This window comes from Portunus trituberculatus, chromosome 42 (genome assembly GCF_017591435.1).
Source record: "Portunus trituberculatus isolate SZX2019 chromosome 42, ASM1759143v1, whole genome shotgun sequence".
Lineage (NCBI taxonomy): Eukaryota > Metazoa > Arthropoda > Malacostraca > Decapoda > Portunidae > Portunus > Portunus trituberculatus.
This window is the reverse complement of record NC_059296.1, coordinates 7,779,288-7,799,437: the sequence shown is the minus strand read 5'-3', so window position 1 is coordinate 7,799,437 and position 20,150 is coordinate 7,779,288. Positions and strand designations below refer to the sequence as shown.

General features: G+C 43.4%; 1 protein-coding gene across 7 annotated transcripts in view; it reads right to left on the bottom strand.

Annotated features, from left to right (window-relative positions):
* Positions 1-19,842, bottom strand: part of LOC123517596 (coagulation factor X-like) — a 34,380-nt gene extending 14,538 nt beyond the window's left edge. For 4 of the 7 annotated variants that reach the window (XR_006678502.1, XR_006678506.1, XR_006678507.1 and 1 more), the window contains exons 1-2: positions 19,685-19,837; positions 17,528-18,141 (exon numbers count right to left, since the gene is read on the bottom strand). Coding sequence is in view for 1 of the 7 variants with exons in the window: in XM_045277859.1 (XP_045133794.1) it covers positions 17,528-17,647 (120 nt within the window). In the remaining 6 variants the exon portion in view is untranslated. Of the gene's footprint in view, positions 1-17,527; positions 18,142-19,642 lie in introns of all 7 variants that reach the window. The other 3 variants (XR_006678503.1, XR_006678504.1, XR_006678505.1) reach the window with 3 other exon arrangements.
* Between the last annotated feature and the right edge of the window lie 308 nt (positions 19,843-20,150).

Below are 20,150 nucleotides of genomic sequence, written 5' to 3'. Positions count from 1 at the left end.
TCTCTCTCTCTCTCTCTCTCTCTCTGGGGTATACTAAACAAATCTCAGTATATCTCAGGGAATCAAATGCCACATGGAGGAACTTGTAATGAAAGTATAAAAAAGACTAGATATAGTTATCCTTATCTGAAAGTTGTGACAATTCCCCAAAAAAACCTGCAAATTTTTCTTTGTGATCAAAAGCAGGAATCTCTCTCTCTCTCTCTCTCTCTCTCTCTCTCTCTCTCTGCATACGTAATTCATATTATCCTTTATTTTCTCATATTTTGCTCTGCATATTATTCCTTTAAAATTTCTCGGATTCTAGAATTTGTTGAGTTAGCCATAAAACATTTTACGTTTTCTTTTATTAACTGAAGGAAGAGAAGTAAAATTGAGGGAGTAACTTATCAATAAAGAATAATATTTCACTGTCCTAATTATTAGAAACCTTGATAGATAACACAATAATAAAATAATAATAAAAAAGCTGATAGGAATAAAGAAATACGAAAGTAGGAAGCAATTCGGACAACACACACACACACACACACACACACACACACACACACGTACAGTAGATGTAGTAGTAGTAGTAGTAGTAGTAGTAGTAGTAGTAGTAGTAGTAGTAGTAGTAGTAGCAGCAGCAGTAGTAGTAAACTAACATATACAAGTCAAAAGACAGAAAACAACAAAATTTCCACAAAAAATGAACGAACAAACCAAGGAGAGGAAAGCAGATTAATTAACTAACTAAACAACTAAAACAAACATATTAGCACAGACGGGAACATAAGTCAAAGAAACACAAACATACGCCAGCCAACTACAAACCACAAATAGAGTCAAACCTTCGCTTCTACCATCTGAGTCACTGAAGTTCAGGGAGGCACGGCATTAGCGGTGAGATGACCATTAATCTCTTCAATACTGGGACACAATTTTACCTTCAGATTTGTGTACGATTAGATCATTTTACTGACATTAGGAAAGGATATATGAGGGATCAGAAGATTAACCTTTTTATCACTGGAACGCATTTTTACCTTGAGCTTTGGGTCTGATTACTGATGAAACGATTTGATTGACATTAGGAAGGGTCTATGGAGGTCAGAGGGTTAATGGCCACACTATTTTAATCCCCACATAAGTTTCTGAAGCTGTACAAAATCACCAGATAGTCACCAGCATGAATATAGAAACGTGTCATGGTACTGAAGGTGTTAATGGCCACAGTCTTCGCCATTTTACTGCTCCACACAAGTCTCTGAAGTTGTATAAAATCACCAAATAGTAACCAGGATGAATATGGAAACGCGTCATGGTACTGAAGGGGTTAACTAACGTATTGCGACGAGATGAGACGAGACGAGAGAAAGGAGGGTGAGAGAAAGAAGAGGGTGAACAGAAAGAAGAGAAGAGAAGAGAAGAAAAGGGAGAAAATGAGTGTGGAATAGCTAGAGAGAGAGAGAGAGAGAGAGAGAGAGAGAGAGAGAGAGTGTAATCATTATCTCTCCATTTCTGACTGTTGTATCTAAATAATGAGCGTGGGTTTATTTTTTGTATATTTATGTATTTATTTATTCATTCTCTCTATTCATTTTCTTGTTTTTACAGGCGTGTGTTAAAGGGAAGAAGTGTGTGTGTGTGTGTGTGCGTTTGTGCGTCATTGTTTTTAGCCTTGTCAAGTGTCCTCCACCTGTCAGTCTCTTGTATCTTAATGTCTGCTGCCTCTCTGTGTGTGTGTGTGTGTGTGTGTGTGTGTGGATCCCAGTGTGAATGTAGCGTGTATGAAAGTCTAAGCGTGTATATAATTTTCATGTTTTTGTGGATAAAATTAAACGTAAAAAAACAAAAGAATAGAAATTAACAAATGAAAAAAATAAACAATTGAAAAAAAAAAAACTACATTAAGGAAAATTGTATATGTAAAAAAATATATATAGAAAGTTAAAATAAATAAACAGAAAATGGCCAAAAAAAATTGAAATTGTGTGTGTGTGTGTGTGTGTGTGTGTGTGTGTGTGTGTGTGTGTGTGTGTGTGTGTGTGTGTGTGTGTTCATATTTTTCTTATTCATCTACTTACTCATTTACTTATTTATTTTGATTTATTCTTTTCCTGTTAAGTTAGATTAAATTATTTTACGCTTCAGTATGTTTCAGTAGTAGTAGTAATAGTAGAAATAGTAGTAGGAGTGTCAAGACACCTCTTACGTTAACTGGACCCTCCTTTTAGATTTTTGTTTTTTCTCTTTCTCCTACTTTCCTAGGGCCTGGCAACCAGTAACACTTTGTAGTAGTAAATAGTAGTAGTAGTAGTAGTAGTAGTAGTAGTAGTAGTAGTAGTAGTAGTAGTAGTTCTAGTAGTAGTAGTAGTAGTAGTAGTAGTTAAATAGAATCACCCACAGCCTGAGAGAGAGAGAGAGAGAGAGAGAGAGAGAGAGAGAGAGAGAGAGAGAGAGAGAGAGAGAGAGAGAGGTCACGTGTCTTTGGTCGGGATCATCACCGCAATGACCTTCATTTTTTTCCAACGTCATCGTTTCTTATTACAACATTTTCTCTTTCTTTTTTCTTCTTTCGTACTTTCTTTCTCGCTTTCTCTCTAATTAGATTTTCTTATAGTGATTTGAAAACGTGATGGGCAGTAATTATTATTATTATTATTATTATTATTATTATTATTATTATTATTATTATTATCATCATCATCATCATTAGTAGTAGTAGTAGTAGTAGTAGTAGTAGTAGTAGTAGTAGTAGTAGTAGTAGTAGTAGTAGTAGTAGTAGTAGTAGTCATAGTATTGTGCTGCTATCACTATTATTACTACTACTACTACTACTACTACTACTACTACTACTACTACTACTACTACTACTACTGTTACTACTACTTCTACTACTACCACTACCACTACTTTTCCCTCACTATTACTGGTTTCCCCTCCCAATATTTCCTTTCACAAAATTTCCCCCTTTCAGCATTTAAATAAACACCATTTTTTACCCTATCATCCTTTCACCTCTCCCTCTCTCTCTCTCTCTCTCTCTCTCTCTCTCTCTCTCTCTCTCTCTCTCTCTCTTCCGTCACGGCCCCTCGTAACATAATACTGGGCGGCGCAAACTCACCAGGAACCGTGCAATTCGTAACTTCAACACCCGCTGTTAACATCCGCTTACCGTGCATTTAAAACACTGCCTGACCGGAGCTGGCGAGGTTGGCGGGGCGGGGAGGGGCGGGGCGGGACAAGACGGAGGAGGGCGGGAGGAAAGATAGGCAGTGTGGGAGCGGGTTGGAGGGTGTTGGAGTGTGAGAGTTTGTGGTTAAGGAGAGTGAGAACAAAGTGCAGTGTTGTGGAAGTAGGGTAGAAAAAAAATAAGCAAGGATGATAATGAGAGGGTGCAGATTATCGTACGCGAGAGAGAGAGAGAGAGAGAGAGAGAGAGAGAGAGAGATAATTGTTTTAAGCATATAAATATCTTGACGCTTTAAAAATAACAAGGAAATAGCAGAGAGAGAGAGAGAGAGAGAGAGAGAGAGAGAGAGAGAGAGAGAGAGAGAGGTCTGCTGATCGGTTTGGCAGGCCACCACTGACCCTAATACAACTTGGGAAGACGATAACCTGAGATTTATTTCGTGTTTAGGGAAACGTGACGTGACAAGGAGAGGTTCCGTGACAGGGCGTGAGCCGAGCACGAGACTCGGCGCCAGGGGAAGCTTGGGTACGTGACAGGGTGGACGATTGCAGGTAAGGTTGCTGCTGATGCTACCTTTGGCTGATAATGTTACTACTACTACTACTACTACTACTACTACTACTACTACTGCTGCTGCTGCTGCTGCTGCTGCTGCTGCTGCTGCTGTAACTGATGACAAAGACGAGAGCGATGACTAAGAACAATAATGGTGATAATAGCGATAATGGTGATGACGACAACGATGATTACGATAATGATAATGATGATGACGATGAATAATAACACTATGACTCTGCCTTTCCTCGGATTAACACTGGAGACAACCGGAAGGAGGGAGAGAGACAGTCTAGACACCTAACCAGACAGATGACATGACAGTGAAGGCTCTTGGCGTGATCTGATCTCTCTCTCTCTCTCTCTCTCTCTCTCTCTCTCTCTCTCTGGGAAATGGACACGGGCGAGAAGAAAAGGCAGGCGACGGGAGGAATGGGTGGAAGGGAAAAAGACTGGCAAGGGACGGGGGGAGAGTGGGAAGGAGCATAGATTTCGTCGAAAAAAAAAATTAAATCTTTCTGAGGAGTCTTGTTATGTCACTAATTAGTAGTAGTAGTAGTAGTAGTAGTAGTAGTAGTAGTAGTAGTAGTAGTAGTAGCAGCAGCAGCACTAGGAGGAGGAAGAGGAGGAGGAGGAACAGGATGACGACGACAACAACGAAAAGGAAGGCGAGGAGGAAGAAGAAGGCAACGAAAAATAGAGGGTAGATGAAGTTAATGAAGAGAGGAGAACCAGGAGGAAGAGGAAGAAGAGGAGGAGGAGTAGGAAGAGGAAGAGGAAGAGGAAGAGGAGGAAGTGGTGGTGTTGGAGGAGGAGGAGGAGGAGGAAGAGGAGGAGGAGGAGGAGGAGGAGGAGGAGGAAGAAGAGGAGGAGGAGGAGAAGGAGGAGTTATTGGTGACGTACTCAGTGTTGTTGCTAGAGACATGCTCATCATTTTTGGCGGAGGCGTTTCCTCGGCGTCACGTCACCGCGATGACACCACGCACCCGCCTCGACCCCGAAATTAAGTAAATGCATCATCCTCGCAGCTGCTTCAAACGTCAAGGATGGTGGTGGTGGTGGTGGTGGTGGTGGCGGTGGTGGTGGAGGTGCGTCATGACCCCCACGTGTTCCCACAACCCTTTAGTCTTAAGGAGCATTGCCATAATGGTGACACCATGACAGCACTCCCACGCTCTCCCCCCCACCCTATAGGAGCTGCCCTAATGTCCCAACAAGGGCGTCCATATGCTCCTGAAATATCCACATGCCTCTTATAATCGTATTCTATAAATGGAACAGTACCCCTAACCCACATAACCGCCTTCCTTACCCTCGTCCCCATCCTTCCCCCCCTCGCCCTCTCCTCGTGACGTCAAGCTCTTAGTGGCCCCCTGACTCAGCCCCTAAACGCCCCACGACCTCCAGGACCCGGGTCAGCCTGAAGCGGGGAGCATAATTATATCCCCAGCAGTAGGGTCGCCGACCTCTCCACGCCCTGTTCTTTTCCCGGGCCGCCGCCATGCCCTATACAGTGTAAATATTGATGCTGTGTGCCTCGCCCTCACATCCGCCTTACCCTTTCCTGACCTAGAAAAATGAAATAATGGCTTCGTTGGGTTCACATGAAACCTTAAGCCTGTAAAGGGAAGCAGTGCGGTGTTGCCTTTCAAACATTTGCTTTGCTGTGCTCCGCGGAATGTTATGATTGTGCTTCGGTAGCGTGTTTGCAGCAGCTTGTTCCCTCTCCCCCACCGCCTGCCAGCTTAGACGTCCTTTACATCACACCCTGATGTAGAACTCACGTCACATCCCACCATCACTACTCTGCCTCGCTACTGCTCTTTATATTTCTTATCTCTTCCTCACTAGTGCTCGTTATGCAAGTTCTGGTACAAGTTCTATGAAAGCCGTGACTTCTCTGCCTTTGCTCTGCCTGCCTCACATACCAGCAGCCATATTCTCAAGCATTCTGGCGTTCTATCTCCACTGTTTTTCATCAGGCAGTGCAATAAGATGTTAGTTTTCAAGGATGTATTCTGAAACAATGGTCATCTAAGGAGAACTATTTACAAAAGCCATACGGATGATTAGTCGAGTTTCCATGGGTGATTTGTTCACTGATGACGCAGGATTCTTGTTAAAACATCACAAGAATCATGAATACACCCTTAGTAGCATCCATTACAGCCTCTTAAGAACAGTCGAAATGAGAGCTGAAGTGCTTGAGAATACGATGCGAGATGCGAGGCTGCCTTCATGACTCCAGTGATAATTAAGGAACGTTTCTGCATCATCAGAGGGAAAAAGAAAAAAAAAGTAAAAAAAGAAAAAAAACGTCCTTGAGAACCGACACACTCATCTCTGTGGATTCTGAAAATACTTCTTATGAGGGAACATGAAGTCCACAGCTATCACACACCACAAAGCATAATCTATCTCACAATTACGCAATGGCTACGACTCTTCCGGCTTAGTACAGACCTTTAATTTCATCTCACCTCCCCGTCTCTCCTCTCCTTTCCTCTCTCCACTACTTATCTCTCTATCTGTCAATCTATTCCTCTGCTGGCCTCCTTATTTGTTCACGCAGTACACAGGGAAGGAGTATTGTTTAGTCTGAGTGTCTGTGTCCCGTTGGAAAGGATGACGGGAAGATAATGCTCGTGTTTATGTTTATGTTTATGTTCTCTGGTGCCGTGTCTCGCTGAGTGGAACCTGCTGCTCGTCTTTCCCGCAGGTTTTATTTATTTTTTTCTTTTTCGGTGTGTGTGTGTGTGAGAGAGAGAGAGAGAGAGAGAGAGAGAGAGAGAGAGAGAGAGAGAGAGAGAGAGAGAGAGAGAGAGAGAAGAGAAGAAAGAAAGAAAGAAAGAAAGAAAGAACAAGAAAAGACGAAGAAGAAGAAGAAGAAGAAGAAGAAGAAGAAGAAGAAGAAGAAGAAGAATAGGGAGACAAAAATCGACGAAAAGAGGAAATTAAAAGCGAAGGATAAGTGAGAGAGCTTGGGTACACACCACACCACTCTCACCTTTGTCACGGCCGCGGAAACACCCTCTGCTCTGTTTTCATCATCAGCAGAAGAGCCCTGTCTGTCTGTCCGTCTGTCTGTTTGCCCGCCTGTCTGTCTGTCTGTCTGTCTAACCGCCTCTCTGCTCCTCGTCGAGTTATATAAAGGTACACTCTCCCTTCTCTTCATGTGCTATGTGTATTAAGCCTCTCTGTCTGTCCGTCTGTCTGTCTGTCTGTTCGCCTCGTCTTATTACTGTCCGTGTTCTTCCTTGACTTACGTAAAAGCAAATTGTGTTATATATATTTTTTTCTAGATGAGCATACCTTTTTATCAAATATATGTAGAGAATTGTATTTCTTTATAAATTCGTAGGAGAAGAAAAACCCAAGTGTTCGTTTTATACCGTGAGACGAGAGGAAAATCTGCTTGCGTGACAATCTGTAGAAAACTGTAGCAATTTTTTATAAACTCGTAGTGTGTGTGTGTGTGTGTGTGTGTGTGTGTGTGTGTGTGTGTGTGTGTGTGTGTGTGTGTGTGTGTGTGTGTGTTTTCCTGACAGGTAGTGAGGGAAAACTGAAAAAAAAAAATTATGAATGTTCCTTGCAGACTGTGAGAGGAAGGGAAACAAGTCGGTGATAATCTGAGACTTAGTTACTCTTTAAATTTTCGCTCGAGGCAGCAAGGATCCGCGTGCCGCAGTAATGACAGGTAGACAGACACCACGGCGCGCGCCACAGCCCCGGCGCGCCTGACGCCACCCATCTCACTGTTGCTGCAAAAACTCGTCTCCTCGTATAGTATGATCTTTACTTTCTTTAGAATTACTCTGTGCACACACTCCTGCCGCCACACATCCGCTTGATTAGCGCTCTATTAAATAATCCGGTTGTAAGACTAGAGTGGTGTGTGTGTGTGTGTGTGTGTGTGTGTGTGTGTGGTGACGTACTGCTAACGTAACCAGTGCAGTTTAGTAAAAGCTCTTTATTCTCTCACACGACGGGTTCTCACGGATGTTTTCTCCACTGATGATGTAAGATTCGAGCCAAAGTATCACTAGAGTCATGTACACACCATAGCAAACCGAGACAACTTCCACGAAAGCATGATGAAAGCAATGAACACGAGACGCCGAAGTTTTTGAGAAGGCGGATTCTCACAGCTGGACAAGTGAACATTATACTAAAACAATCCCTAGAAACACGAAAACTTCTTGGAAAAACGTAAAAATCTTCTACTGCATACACTATATTGAAAGTAACGGACACGAAACCCGCTATACTATCATTAGAAACATAAAAAGCATCCTTACAAACCCAAACACATTCCAACTGAAGCAAGTTTAAAAGTACAGAAGACCACGAGATATTTGAGAATGCGAGCCTGATATACAGAGGCAGCAGATATAGGAGAGGCACAGGCAAGGCACAGGACTCTACATGACCTTCACACCGCCACCACACCACTCAGGATACCGAGTCCATTGGCGCCAGCAGAACCACGACGTCCTTCGCATGATTTTGTTTACTGTTTGACCAGCCGTCGCCGAGGCAAGGAAGGCGGCCGTCGAGGCTTGGGTGGGGCGCTTGCCTCGAGAAGAGCAGGGAACGGGCTGAGGGAGGCGGGGTATCGTGAGGGTATGGTGGGTAAGGGTAGTGAGGGGAATGGAGGACAGGAGGGAGGGACTTGCTAGGTGGCGCCAGAAAGTTAGCTAGAGGATGTGAACGCTTTTATTTCTGTCCATGCAAGGCTTATGTGCTATTTTTATTACTATTATTGTCATTAGTAGTAGTACTAGTAGTAGTAGTAGTAGTAGTAGTAGTAGTAGTAGTAGTAGTAGTAGTAGTAGTAGTAGTAGTAGTAGTAGTAGTAGTAGTAGTAGTAGTAGTAGTAGTAGTAGTAGTAGTAGTAGTAGTAGTAGTAGTAGTAGTAGTAGTAGTAGTAGTAGTAGTAGTAGTAGTAGTAGTAGTAGTAGTAGTAGTAGTAGTAATAGTATCATCTTCATTTTTTGCAGTAGTAGTAGTAGTAGTAGTAGTAGTAGTAGTAGTAGTAGCAGCAGTAATAGTAGTAGTAGTACAAGTAGTTGCAGTATCTCATCACCATCATTAGGAAATCGATATCTAAAATTCGCTCTCTAAATATTCAACATGTCAGGATTCAAACGTGACACGCTGGGAGAACTTTGCACCTCTCACGAGCTCAAAACAGGAAACAAGTGAGGAGAAATTAATCTTAATTACACATTTATTATCTTATCGAGCGAACTCATTTTGCCTATTAGTCACTGTTTTCTAGATCGTCACGTTGAGTCAAGGGAAAGAGAGGGTGTGGAGGGACAAGTGACGTGTTTTCAACCACATTATCACTATCATTTCTCATTATCTTGCCTCACCACCACCTTGCACCGCCAAAAAATGTCAACTCGTATCAGGAAAGCCGAGGTGACTTCACCAACACAAGCAAACACGTTGATGCGTCACAAGCCAAGGTTAAGTGAACAATGATCGCTTAATTAGAGGCCAGATAACAATACTTCCTCGTGATGAGCAGGAATGAACAGTCCTGGCCTCATGTAGTCTTGAGTGGTTAAATAAGAAACACGACGCATTCACTCCCACTGTATCTTGTGTCCTGTTTTATCTTAATTCAAAGAATATTCTGAGCTGCTGCATAATAATTTCCCTACATAACTTGAGAACTGATATTTTTATTTATTAATTTGTTTACTTATTCATCTTTTTTTTTTTTATTCATTGCGGATCAGAGGACTTAAGAAACACAACATACTCACTCCTACTGCATTTCTTTGTTCTCTTATGTGAAGTCTTCTCTATATAACAACCTGACAACTGAATGATTCTTAGCAGACCACAGAGGGCTTTAAGAAGAGACAAAAACACTCACTTTCATTGTATCTCATGTTTTTTATCATCAATGTTAAGTCTTTTCTGATCAGATGCATAACAGTTCCCATAACAAAACTATAACAGAGGGATTAGGAAACAATGCACTCGCTATCACTACATATCTTTTTCTTAAATCAGTGCCTTCCGATCTTCTGCACGACAATATTCAAACATAACCTAACAAATGATAGACCCTCAGCGGATTACAGGACTTGGGATTGAAAGGAAAACGCTAAAAGTGAGAGTAGAAGTGGTGGGTTGTTTGTCCATGTGTACGTCCAGGCCCAAAGCAACTACCAAGTGGAAGGGAGGTCTGAGTGCGTTATCACCGTGAGGCCTCGGAGGTGCCAACATGTCAGGAGAGGCCATAATTACGCCAAACGAGAAGGTCACTGTAATACGATTCATGTCCAGAAGCAGACAGTGAAAGCCTCTCTTCACCACACCAGTAATTCACAACAAGGTTCCTCCAACAATTAAGGCTTTAGTCATTTGCATACAAGACCAGAGGAGATGAATCAGTATTGTTTCCCGAGGTTGTTGCTTCTGTCGGGCTTAATCGTCAGGCACCCAGGCGTCTATGCGTGCGTGGCGGCGTCGGGCAGTGAAAGGTGGCCGGCCGTGCAGTGACGTTGGTGAATAAGGATGTGATAAGCGATATGAATGTTTATGAGACTCAGTACATCCATTGTTTATGTTATGTTGCCTTGCGAAAGATTATCCTTTGACTCTCATCCCTGTTCTGCTTATCTTAGTGATTTAAAAGTGGACCTGTGTGTGTCTTCATTCTTTCAGCCTTTTCATTTGTAAACTCTATGATGGATTGGGTTTTTTTTTTTACCCTATGAAGATTATTTCAGACGAGCAGCATTAATAGAGCTTCAATTGTGATATACAACAATCCATAGTACTTAAAACAAAGTGTAAAGCCAACAAAAGAAAAAAAAAAAGATCATTGATAAAACAAATAGTTTTGCTGTTTCATATGTAATGTTTGGAAGTGGCTGTGCAAAATAAAAAGTGGCCTAGAGTGGTTGGTACTTGATGTTATATATATATATATATATATATATATATATATATATATATATATATATATATATATATATATATATATATATATATATATATATATATATATATATATATATATATATATATATATATATATATATATATAAAGATAAATAAAAAAAAAACTCCATATAAATAACATGCACAATTTATACGAACCATTTATAAGAAAGACAAACGCGGGGATTAAAGAGAAGAGATTTGGAGCTTTTTTTTTAACTAATAAAACGTTTTGATCTGGATGTGGAAAAAGAAGAAAGATCTCAGAGTGGTCAGTAGTCAATGTAAAGTGTGAAAAACAGCACTGGAAAACATAGACACGTGTGTGTGTGTGTGTGTGTGTGTGTGTGTGTGTGTGTGTGTGTGTGTGTGTGTGTGTGTCTATGTGTGTGATTCACCTCGGTCGTCTGCTGGTCACCCAGCCTGTCTTCCCCATTACGGAACGAGCTCAGAGCTCATAGACCGATCTTCGAGTAGGACAGAGACCACACAACACACTCACACACCGGGAAAGCGAGGCCACAACCCCTCGAGTTACATCCCTTACCTATTTTACTGCTAGGTGAACAGGGGCCTCACATTAAGAGGCTTGCCCATTCGCCTCGCCGCTTACCTGGATTCGAACCCGGCCCTCTCGATTGTGAGTCGAGCGTGCTAACCATTACACTACGTGGTGTGTGTGTGTGTGTGTGTGTGTGTGTGTGTGTGTGTATGTATTCAGCGTGCCCTGCGAGACAAGAGTGTTATGTACATATCTTCGTACCTGTAATGTTACTAGGTCTGCCGTCCACGGGCGTAATAAATTGAACAAAACAAAACAAAACATACACACTTCCACACGACCTTCGCCTTGAACCTTGAACGATCACGGGACAGCGGAGAGTGAACGAGGAAGACGCGGCGTAAGTGTTTGGGAGTCTGGTGGGGTTCTGGCGGGGGCTCTGGTGGCGGCACAGAACCCGTGTATACATCAGTAAAGCATCAAGTTCGCCCTGCCTCGTGGCCCTAAATATTTACATAACGCTCGCCGGCTCCTCGAAGCGCCAAGAAAATGCTTATTATGCCGGCGTCGGGGCAGGCAGGCGTGGGCACTGTATTCTGGAACACTTCTGCGACTCACCACTACATTAAAAAGACTCAAATCAAAGAGACGCGAGTTTTCGAGTAATTTTACGGTTCTATTGACAGATTGACAACATTTCTACATTATCAAGTGGAAAAATACTCTTGAAAAACCATATAACCTTTGAAAAATAGTGATGCTGAAGTGATGCATGTTTCTAATATGGTTCTTGTGAGAGATTAATAACAATTTTACATCATGAACAGGAGAAAGAGACTCTATGGGCTTTAGAAATAGTGTCAGTGAGAGAGGAGAGCGTTTCTCAATATGGACTTGATACTGGTGAGAAATTCAGTTAGGAGTTTTGTATGTTTGCAGCGCGCGGTAGGGAAGGGATGGTCCAATAGGCATGCATGACTCTGGTGGCACGTGCTGATTGCCATAGTTCTATTTTTAGCGCCGGAGGAAGGGGAGGGCGTGTTCTGGCTTGATGAAGGAGATAGGGTGATACTTTTAATGGCTATGGTGGTGGTGTGGGGAGAGTACTGTAAGAGCTGTCGGTAACTAATGGTAGGCAAGACGAGACGAGACAACGAAACAGCTTCAGGTGGAGAAATGAACGCATACTCTCTCTCTCTCTCTCTCTCTCTCTCTCTCTCTCTCTCTCTCTCCTAGCAAGACATGGAAAAAGCAAAAGCATGATTAGATAAAAAGTAAATATACCACTGGAAAAACAAACCACTAATAATAACTAATAAAAAAAAAAGGCAATCCGATATAAGGTTCCCCTGCCAGAAGTAAAGCGTCAGCAAGGTTATAATTAGCAGGCAAGGGCAAGTGTTCGGCGCTACATATGTAACGTTGTAAATCTGTGGGTGCTGAAAGCTGTGAAGGGGGATCGATATGCAGGCTGCGGGGGAGCATTGGAGTGGCTGAGAGGACATGATCAGTATGCAAAGACCCCTTACCTTGCACTACTCGCTCTCTCTCTCTCTCTCTCTCTCTCTCTCTTTACTCGTATACTGGAGCGAATATATTATTTCAATACTTATTTTAGATGGAATAGTTCTTTTTTCAGACTTCCCTAATGTTATGACAGCCTTTCTTTCTATCCATTTGATGATGAGAAAGATGAAATTATTATAACTAGAATCCACTTCTGATGGAAAAATAATATGTATATGAATCTCTCTCTCTCTCTCTCTCTCTCTCTCTCTCTGGTCATTAGGCCTGTTTCTTCTATTCCCAGCGAGCGAAAGAGAGAGAGAGAGAGAGAGAGAGAGAGAGAGAGAAAGGGGTTACTTACAAGTCACGTCACTTAATCCTGTTGCCACGAGACTAATTGCAGTGCCCCTTCCTCCCCCTTCCCTTTCTCTCTCTCTCTCTCTCTCTCTCTCTCTCTCTCTCTGCCTCGCCCCCTGCATGTCTCTGTGTCTACCTCCTCCCGCGACGCGACGGGCGGCCCACGCGAGTCTTCATGCACATTAATTACCTTCACTGTCTCTCACTCTGCTGCTTCTGTGCTGTTGATGTTCTTTTTGTCAGTACTCTTTGCTGCATGTCTCTTTGTTTTTGTTCGTCTATTTGGTTATGTGTGTGTGTGTGTGTGTGTGTGTGTGTGTGTGTGTGTGTGTGTGTGTGTGTGTGTGTGGGTGTGTTTTCTGTTTCTATCTGGTTGTCTATCTATGCTCTCTCTCTCTCTCTCTCTCTCTCTCTCTCTCTCTCTCTCTCTCTCTCTCTCTCTCTCTCTCTCTCTCTCTCTCTCTCTCTCTCTCTCTCTCTCTCTCTCTCTCTCTCTCTCTCTCTCTCTCTCTCTCTCTCTCTCTCTCTCTCTCTCTCTCTCTCTCTCTCTCTCTCTCTCTCTCTCTCTCTCTCTCTCTCTCTCTCTCTCTCTCTCTCTCTCTCTCTCTCTCTCTCTCTCTCTCTCTCTCTCTCTCTCTCTCTCATTCATCTCTCTGGCACAACAAAGTCAAGACAAGGCAAATCCAACACAACACTGGTGACCTCGTGCTCTTCACATCCCCGCCTGGATGCAAGCAAGGTCACTTCTGCTTACCTCACCTCTTATTTACTTCGTTTTTTTCCCTATGCGACTGTAAATATATACCTAGAGGCCGCTTTTTTGCCCACCAGGGACTTTTAAGGCTAATTTAGTGGGAGGAGAGCGGAGGCGTGCAGAGGAGGATGGGATATTTAAGAAGGTAAGGGTATGAGTTAAGCTGTGAGGAGACACGGCCCATCACCACCGATCTCAGAGCCACTAGTGACAGTATATGCAAACACTTCGGCGTCTTATCCCGAGGCCCAAGAAATATAGAGAAGAGGTGAAAGACGTAACAAGAAGGAGGAATATGAGATGAAAATAAAAGTGAGTAAGGAAGTAGAGGGGAAAATGAGTCAAAAGTATATGAACTCAAAAGCATGAGTATTATTATCGTCGCTCGTAGGCTAAGAAACATAGATAAGAGATGAAACATAAGTGAGGGAGAAATGAAAAAAGTAAAAATGAAAGAAGTAAGTAGGAAAGTAGGAGGAAAAATGAGTGAAGACGAATAGAAACACGAAAGCATGTATTATTTCTCGTGACCCCAAGAGATGCAGAGATGAAAAAAAAATTAAATACGAGAGAAGAAGGAGGAATGAAAGGCAGGAATGAAAGGAGTAAAGTAAGAAAGTAGAAGCAAAAAATAAGAGAAGAAGAATATAAAGACGAAAGCCAAGAAACACGGAGAAGAGATGAAAAAAGAGAGAATGAGGAATGAAAGACAAGAATGAAAGGAGTAAATAAGAAAGTAGAAGTGAAAGAAAGAAAGAAAGATAAATATAAAGACGAAACCATGTGCATTATCTCTCGTAGGCCAAGAAACACAGAGAAAAACAATAAAATACGAGAAAATAAGGAGGAGTGAGAGACAAGAATGAATGAAGAACGAAAGCAGTAAAAGGAAAAATGAAGGAAGAGGAATATAAACACAAAATCATGCATCTCGTGGTCCAAGAAACACAGAGAAGAGATGAAACACGAGAAAAGAAGGAAGAATATGAGATGAGAATAGAAGTAAGTACGAAAGTAGAAGTTAAAAATAAGGGAAGAAAAAAATATAAATACAAAAATTATATACTACAAAGATTACAAAAAGCTGCCACTACTAAATGAGAGGCATGACATGACCACCGTGGAGAGTAACAAGACGCAATGAACTAACCAGTGTCACAAACCTCCACAGTAAATCTATTTCAATTCAGTATTTAGAGATTTTTCACCGCTTTTTCATGATTTCAGTGGTAGTTCAACAGGTTTCTGGCATCATTACTTGTCAGAACACTTAAGAGAACCCGAATAACCATCACCATAACCTTTTGAAGACTGTAAGTATGTGAGACGGCAATGTTTTAAAATCCAGCAGTTGTTATCGTGGACATCATCACTACCAGGGTTTTATGTGGTTATTTTTATCACCTCGTCTCTCACGTACGTGCTACTCAGGTCATGACTCGAGCGTTGCTTTACCTGAGCGCCTTGCCAAACATAGACCGGTCAGTTAGCGCCCTCATGATTCTGCCGACAGTAATACTTTGCACTCTAAGGAAACGGAGGACTCATGGCACGAGACTAACCTGTTCTCTCTCTCTCTCTCTCTCTCTCTCTCTCTCTCTCTCTCTCTCTCTCTCTCTCTCCACGACTATTTTCAAAGGCCACAGACATGATTAGCCACCTTCTCAAGAGTGTGCCTCATGTAAACAAAGTAGAAATCTTGTAAATCTGTCACTAGAACCGTAAAAACACCCTTGGAAACCCGAGTAACATCACCTATAGTCCTGCTCCTTTAACAATGTGGATTGGGTGCGGCTTGTTGGGGAATTCCCGCTGTACAGTGGTGAAGCATGTCTCATAGCCAGTGATGCAGCAGAGTTCTAATAGTAGTAAAACTTTAGCAAATATGGTCAGCAAATATACATACGCATTTAGCCTTAGTATTACAACGTATGAGAGAGCAGTAAACTTATTATTGATAATATATTCATAAGCCTGGCAAGAAACGTGGCATACATATTTTACAGTGTTGCTAAAAAAAAATATAATATACTTATAAAGAGGTTTCCTTGCGGTTTGGGATGAGTAAATAGTTCCATAGTTGTAATTAGATTATATCGTGAAGGAAAGTACTTTAAAATAAGCTGACATAAGTAAGAAAAAAACTACATTCAAATCTTCACGGCAGCAACACCAATCACGCCCGCCATCCATACAGGTGATGGGAGGTCAGCTGCGGTGTCCTTGACCAGGAAGAAAGAGAGGGGGAGGAAGAGGGAGGGGGTAAGAGAGAGGGAGGAAGAGGGAAAGAGGGGGGTAGACAACGAGGGATTAAAGGTATGGCAGCGCTGTCCTCCCGCTATTTCCCATGGGGGCCGCACCCTTTTAAAAGTAGTGAAGATACTGCACGGAGACTTTTTTTTTCAGAATTATGATCCTTTATGCAATACCACCCTACACTCTAATCACTCCTATGGCATCGCAGGGCAAGCTCTAGGGCGGCGTATTTACATTCGATATCCCCAATACCAAAATAAAACAAGGTAGTTGGCATGTCTCCATCACCACGAACCGTAATGACGACACGGGATGAAGTGGTCATAGTGTCGTGGTGGTGAGAGGTGACGGGATGGTGGTAGAAGGGAATGGTAGTGATGGAGGCAATGGTGGTGGTGAGATAGGGAGCTGACACTGACTGACGCCACTGTAATCGCTGTTGATAATGACGGCGAAGGGTTCACGATGAGGGGAGTAGAGGAGGAGAGACGTGAAGGCTGCTGGTCAATGCTGATGGGAGAAAACGGGAGTGACGGTAGAAGGGTAAGGCTCCAACCTGGCGAGAGAGTGTCTAGGCATGAGAGAAGTGACTGGGTATGAGAACGGGAGAGGCGGGGGTAGTGTTAACCGCTGCATGTACTCTGACTCTCAAAAAACACCTTGGTCTCTCATTACAAGTGTTTGCAAAGCCACAACGATGATAAGCCAGGTTCTCAAGTATGTTTTCCTGTTAACAATGTAGAAAACTTGTTAATCTGTTACTAGAATCGTATGAACACTCTTAAAAATTCATGTAACTTTAATTAGAACCTTTTAAACCATGAAAACACCTTAAAAACTCGTGTGACTTCAATCAGACCTTTTAAATCTAGTAAAGGTTCAGCACAACAACTTTTCAGAATATTGCTCAAAGTACGACTATTCTACGACTCCGCTGTATACAAGTCGTGGGAGTTAGTCAACCTCTCACCCCTCACCTTTCTGTCTGCTTTCTCTTCACTCTCACTTACTTTCGTTTATACATAACGCACCGTTTTTTCTTTCTCTACCCCATCTCTTCTACGACACACACACACACACACACACACACACACACACACGAGCGAACCACTACCAAGGGCAACTGTCCCCTAATCAGTACACACACACACACACACACACACACACACACACACACACACACACACGCTCGTGCGCGCCCGCACGCGCGTCTACAGTAAGTGCGTTGACAGATGAAGGACGAGTGTTGGAATCTAGCAAGAGGAAAGCTAATTAAGTGAAAAGATAAATGGATACGAGAGAGAGAGAGAGAGAGAGAGAGAGAGAGAGTCATATCTCTCTCTCTCTCTCTCTCTCTCTCTCTCTCTCACGCAACACAACCAACACAAACTCACAAATCAAAGAAAATGTTTAATTAGAACACAAACAGATATCAAAAGGGGGGGGATGAACTCACCTCTTTTCTTCTGTTGTGCCTCTTCCTATGAGCGCGTGAACGTTTCCTGGCAGCATCCACCTCCTCCGCCACCACCGCCAACACCCCGACCACCACCGTCACCGCTACCCACAGTCTCATCCTCACTTTCCCTTTTCAGTCCCCTTTTTCTTTCAGCTCACAGCCGCGTCCCGTTCAGCCTCTATCGCCCACGTGTGAAGGATTACTACGCTGGGTACGTTGCGAGGCGTCTGCTGGCCTGCTGAAGAGGGTAACTATTGAATGGCTGGGAGGATTTAGTGCTGGGTTGGTTCAGGTGACTAAAAGGTGATGGGAGGCCTTGGGTAATGGATGGTGGTGAGTTCTTGTGAGGAGTGAGCTTGGTGATGTTGGTTTTGTGGTAGTTTCTTCCCGATTAGCCACGATGTTGCGTCAGTGAGGTGAGTGGTGAGCTGGTAGTGAGCTGATCGTGGCGTGCGTGCCTCTCCGCAGGACGCGTTGTGAGATGAGATAGGTTCTTCTTGCTTGCCCCGTTCCTCGAGTCAGACAACGGCGGGATCTCTCTTTCTCTCTCTCTCTCTCTCTTCTGTGTCTCTGTCTCTCCTAGAAGCGCCTCGATGCGGACATTGCCACGCCTCGAAGACACAACGATCAAAATACAATGAGAGGAAAAAACAGCGCACTAAAGACTAAACAATGCACACCAACATAAACTAACTGATTGAATGCAACGTATGTAAATTGACACACAAACACGTTCTTTTTAAAGCAAGTGGAGCATGAAGGACAGTTTTATCCTGATGCAGTAAAGCCCCGCGGTCTGGCTGGCCACTGTCCTATCTGGTCCTCTTCCTGCTTCTTGTTGACTCTCCCTTCCCAAGCGGCGACTCCCCCAAGGCTGGTCACCACCACTGTCTGTCCCCGCCGCCTTGCCTCCTGATGTATGACCGGCTTAAGCAAATGAGGAGGAGGAGGAGGAGGAGGAGGAGCGAGAAGTAATGGAAGAAAAGAAGAATAAGGAAGAGGAGAAAGAAGATGGGGAGGAGGAGAACATGTAGGAAGATGAAAGGGAAAGTAAAAGGAGGAGGAGTAGGAGAATAAGTAGGGAGAGAAGGAAATAAGAACAAGAAGGAAAATAAATAAGAGGAGGAGGAGATGGTGGGGAAGGAAGAGTGTGGGAAGGAGTAGGGTGTTGGAGCAGTGATGGGGAGGAAGGCAGGAGGGGAACTAAGAGTAGGAGGAGGAGGAAGGTTCACGAGAAGAGTAGATGAGGAGGAGGAGGAAAAGGGATGTAGGACGAGAAAAAAAAAAAGAAAGGTGATGAGGAGGATGATGAAGGAGAGAAGGGGAGAGATGTGAAGGAAAAGGAAAAGTAACTGAGAGAAAGAATGTGAGAGGGAATGTAGGAGAGGAGGATGAGGAGGACGAAGGAGAAAAGAGAGGAAAAAAATTAATGTAAGGATGCTGCTCCCTTTCTCATTATCCTTCTAATCGCCCAATTACTTTCCTAATTACTGACTTGTTTCCCTGCACAGGCGCATCCTTCCTCTCTCATGGCGCTTAGATCTCATGCCATCCCTTCTGTCATGTCCTCTCACCTGTCTAATAACTAATTAATTCTTTCTTTCTCTCTCCCTTTCACTCTTATGCCTTCCTAGTAACAACTTGTCTTGCTATTCGTTCACCTGTACTTTCCCTTCCTGCATCTCACCTAAGTTTACCTGGCATACCAATTATCATTTTTCTTTTTTTCTTGACTGTTATTTGTTACGCCTGAACAGAGTTTATTATCTTGTTCAGTTTATTTCTTCTTTTTTTTTTTTTTTGTTAACGTACTGTACTCCTGTCTAGTCAAGCAACCTTATAGGCATACTCTACAAATGTCAGAGTGAATAGAGGTTCGGTTTCTACTATTACAACCACGTACTGCTCGCATGTTCACAAGTCCACCTCTCTGCGTACTTTCACAACACTCTATGTCAGTACATCCGGGCAAACTTCACGCACCACAGGTATGAACGAACAAGAGATTTCACGGCAGTACCGACACACACAGACACACACACTCAGTTCTCACAGTGCCGCTCTCAACACTTAAAAGGAAACATGTGTGTTACTCTCACTTCGCTGCCTCACCACTTGATCGCCCTCGCAGCTGCAAGAGACGCCAACACTTACACCAGAGCGACTCAGGACAACCACGGCACGGCACCTCACACTTTGCCTCACGCACCGCCAAACGCTGGGTCAGGCCTGGCGTGTGCATGTGCGTGCGTGTGTGCCAGAGGGTGTGAGGGTCGGGAGCAGTCGCCTCCACCACGCACGCCAGCCACTGCCTCACTGACCCTCACCTCGCCTCGCCGCGCCACCAACCCGCCAGCCACCCCGCTTCCTCCGTCCCGCTCTGTCCTCCTCTCCTCCCTTTCCTTGCCACTTCCCTCTTCCTCCTCCACGCTTCTTCCTGCCCGTCTCCTTCCTGTCACGTTTTCCATATGTGCCCTCAAGTCAAGATCAGCCAGTCTGTGTAATCGTTCTGGTCTTCCTCAGTCATTCCCCATCTGCTGCAAGGCGTGGGTGGATTTTACATGTGTGACACTTCTCTTTGAGCTTTGGAGGAAGTAGTCGTGTGGTGGATGCCGCTGTA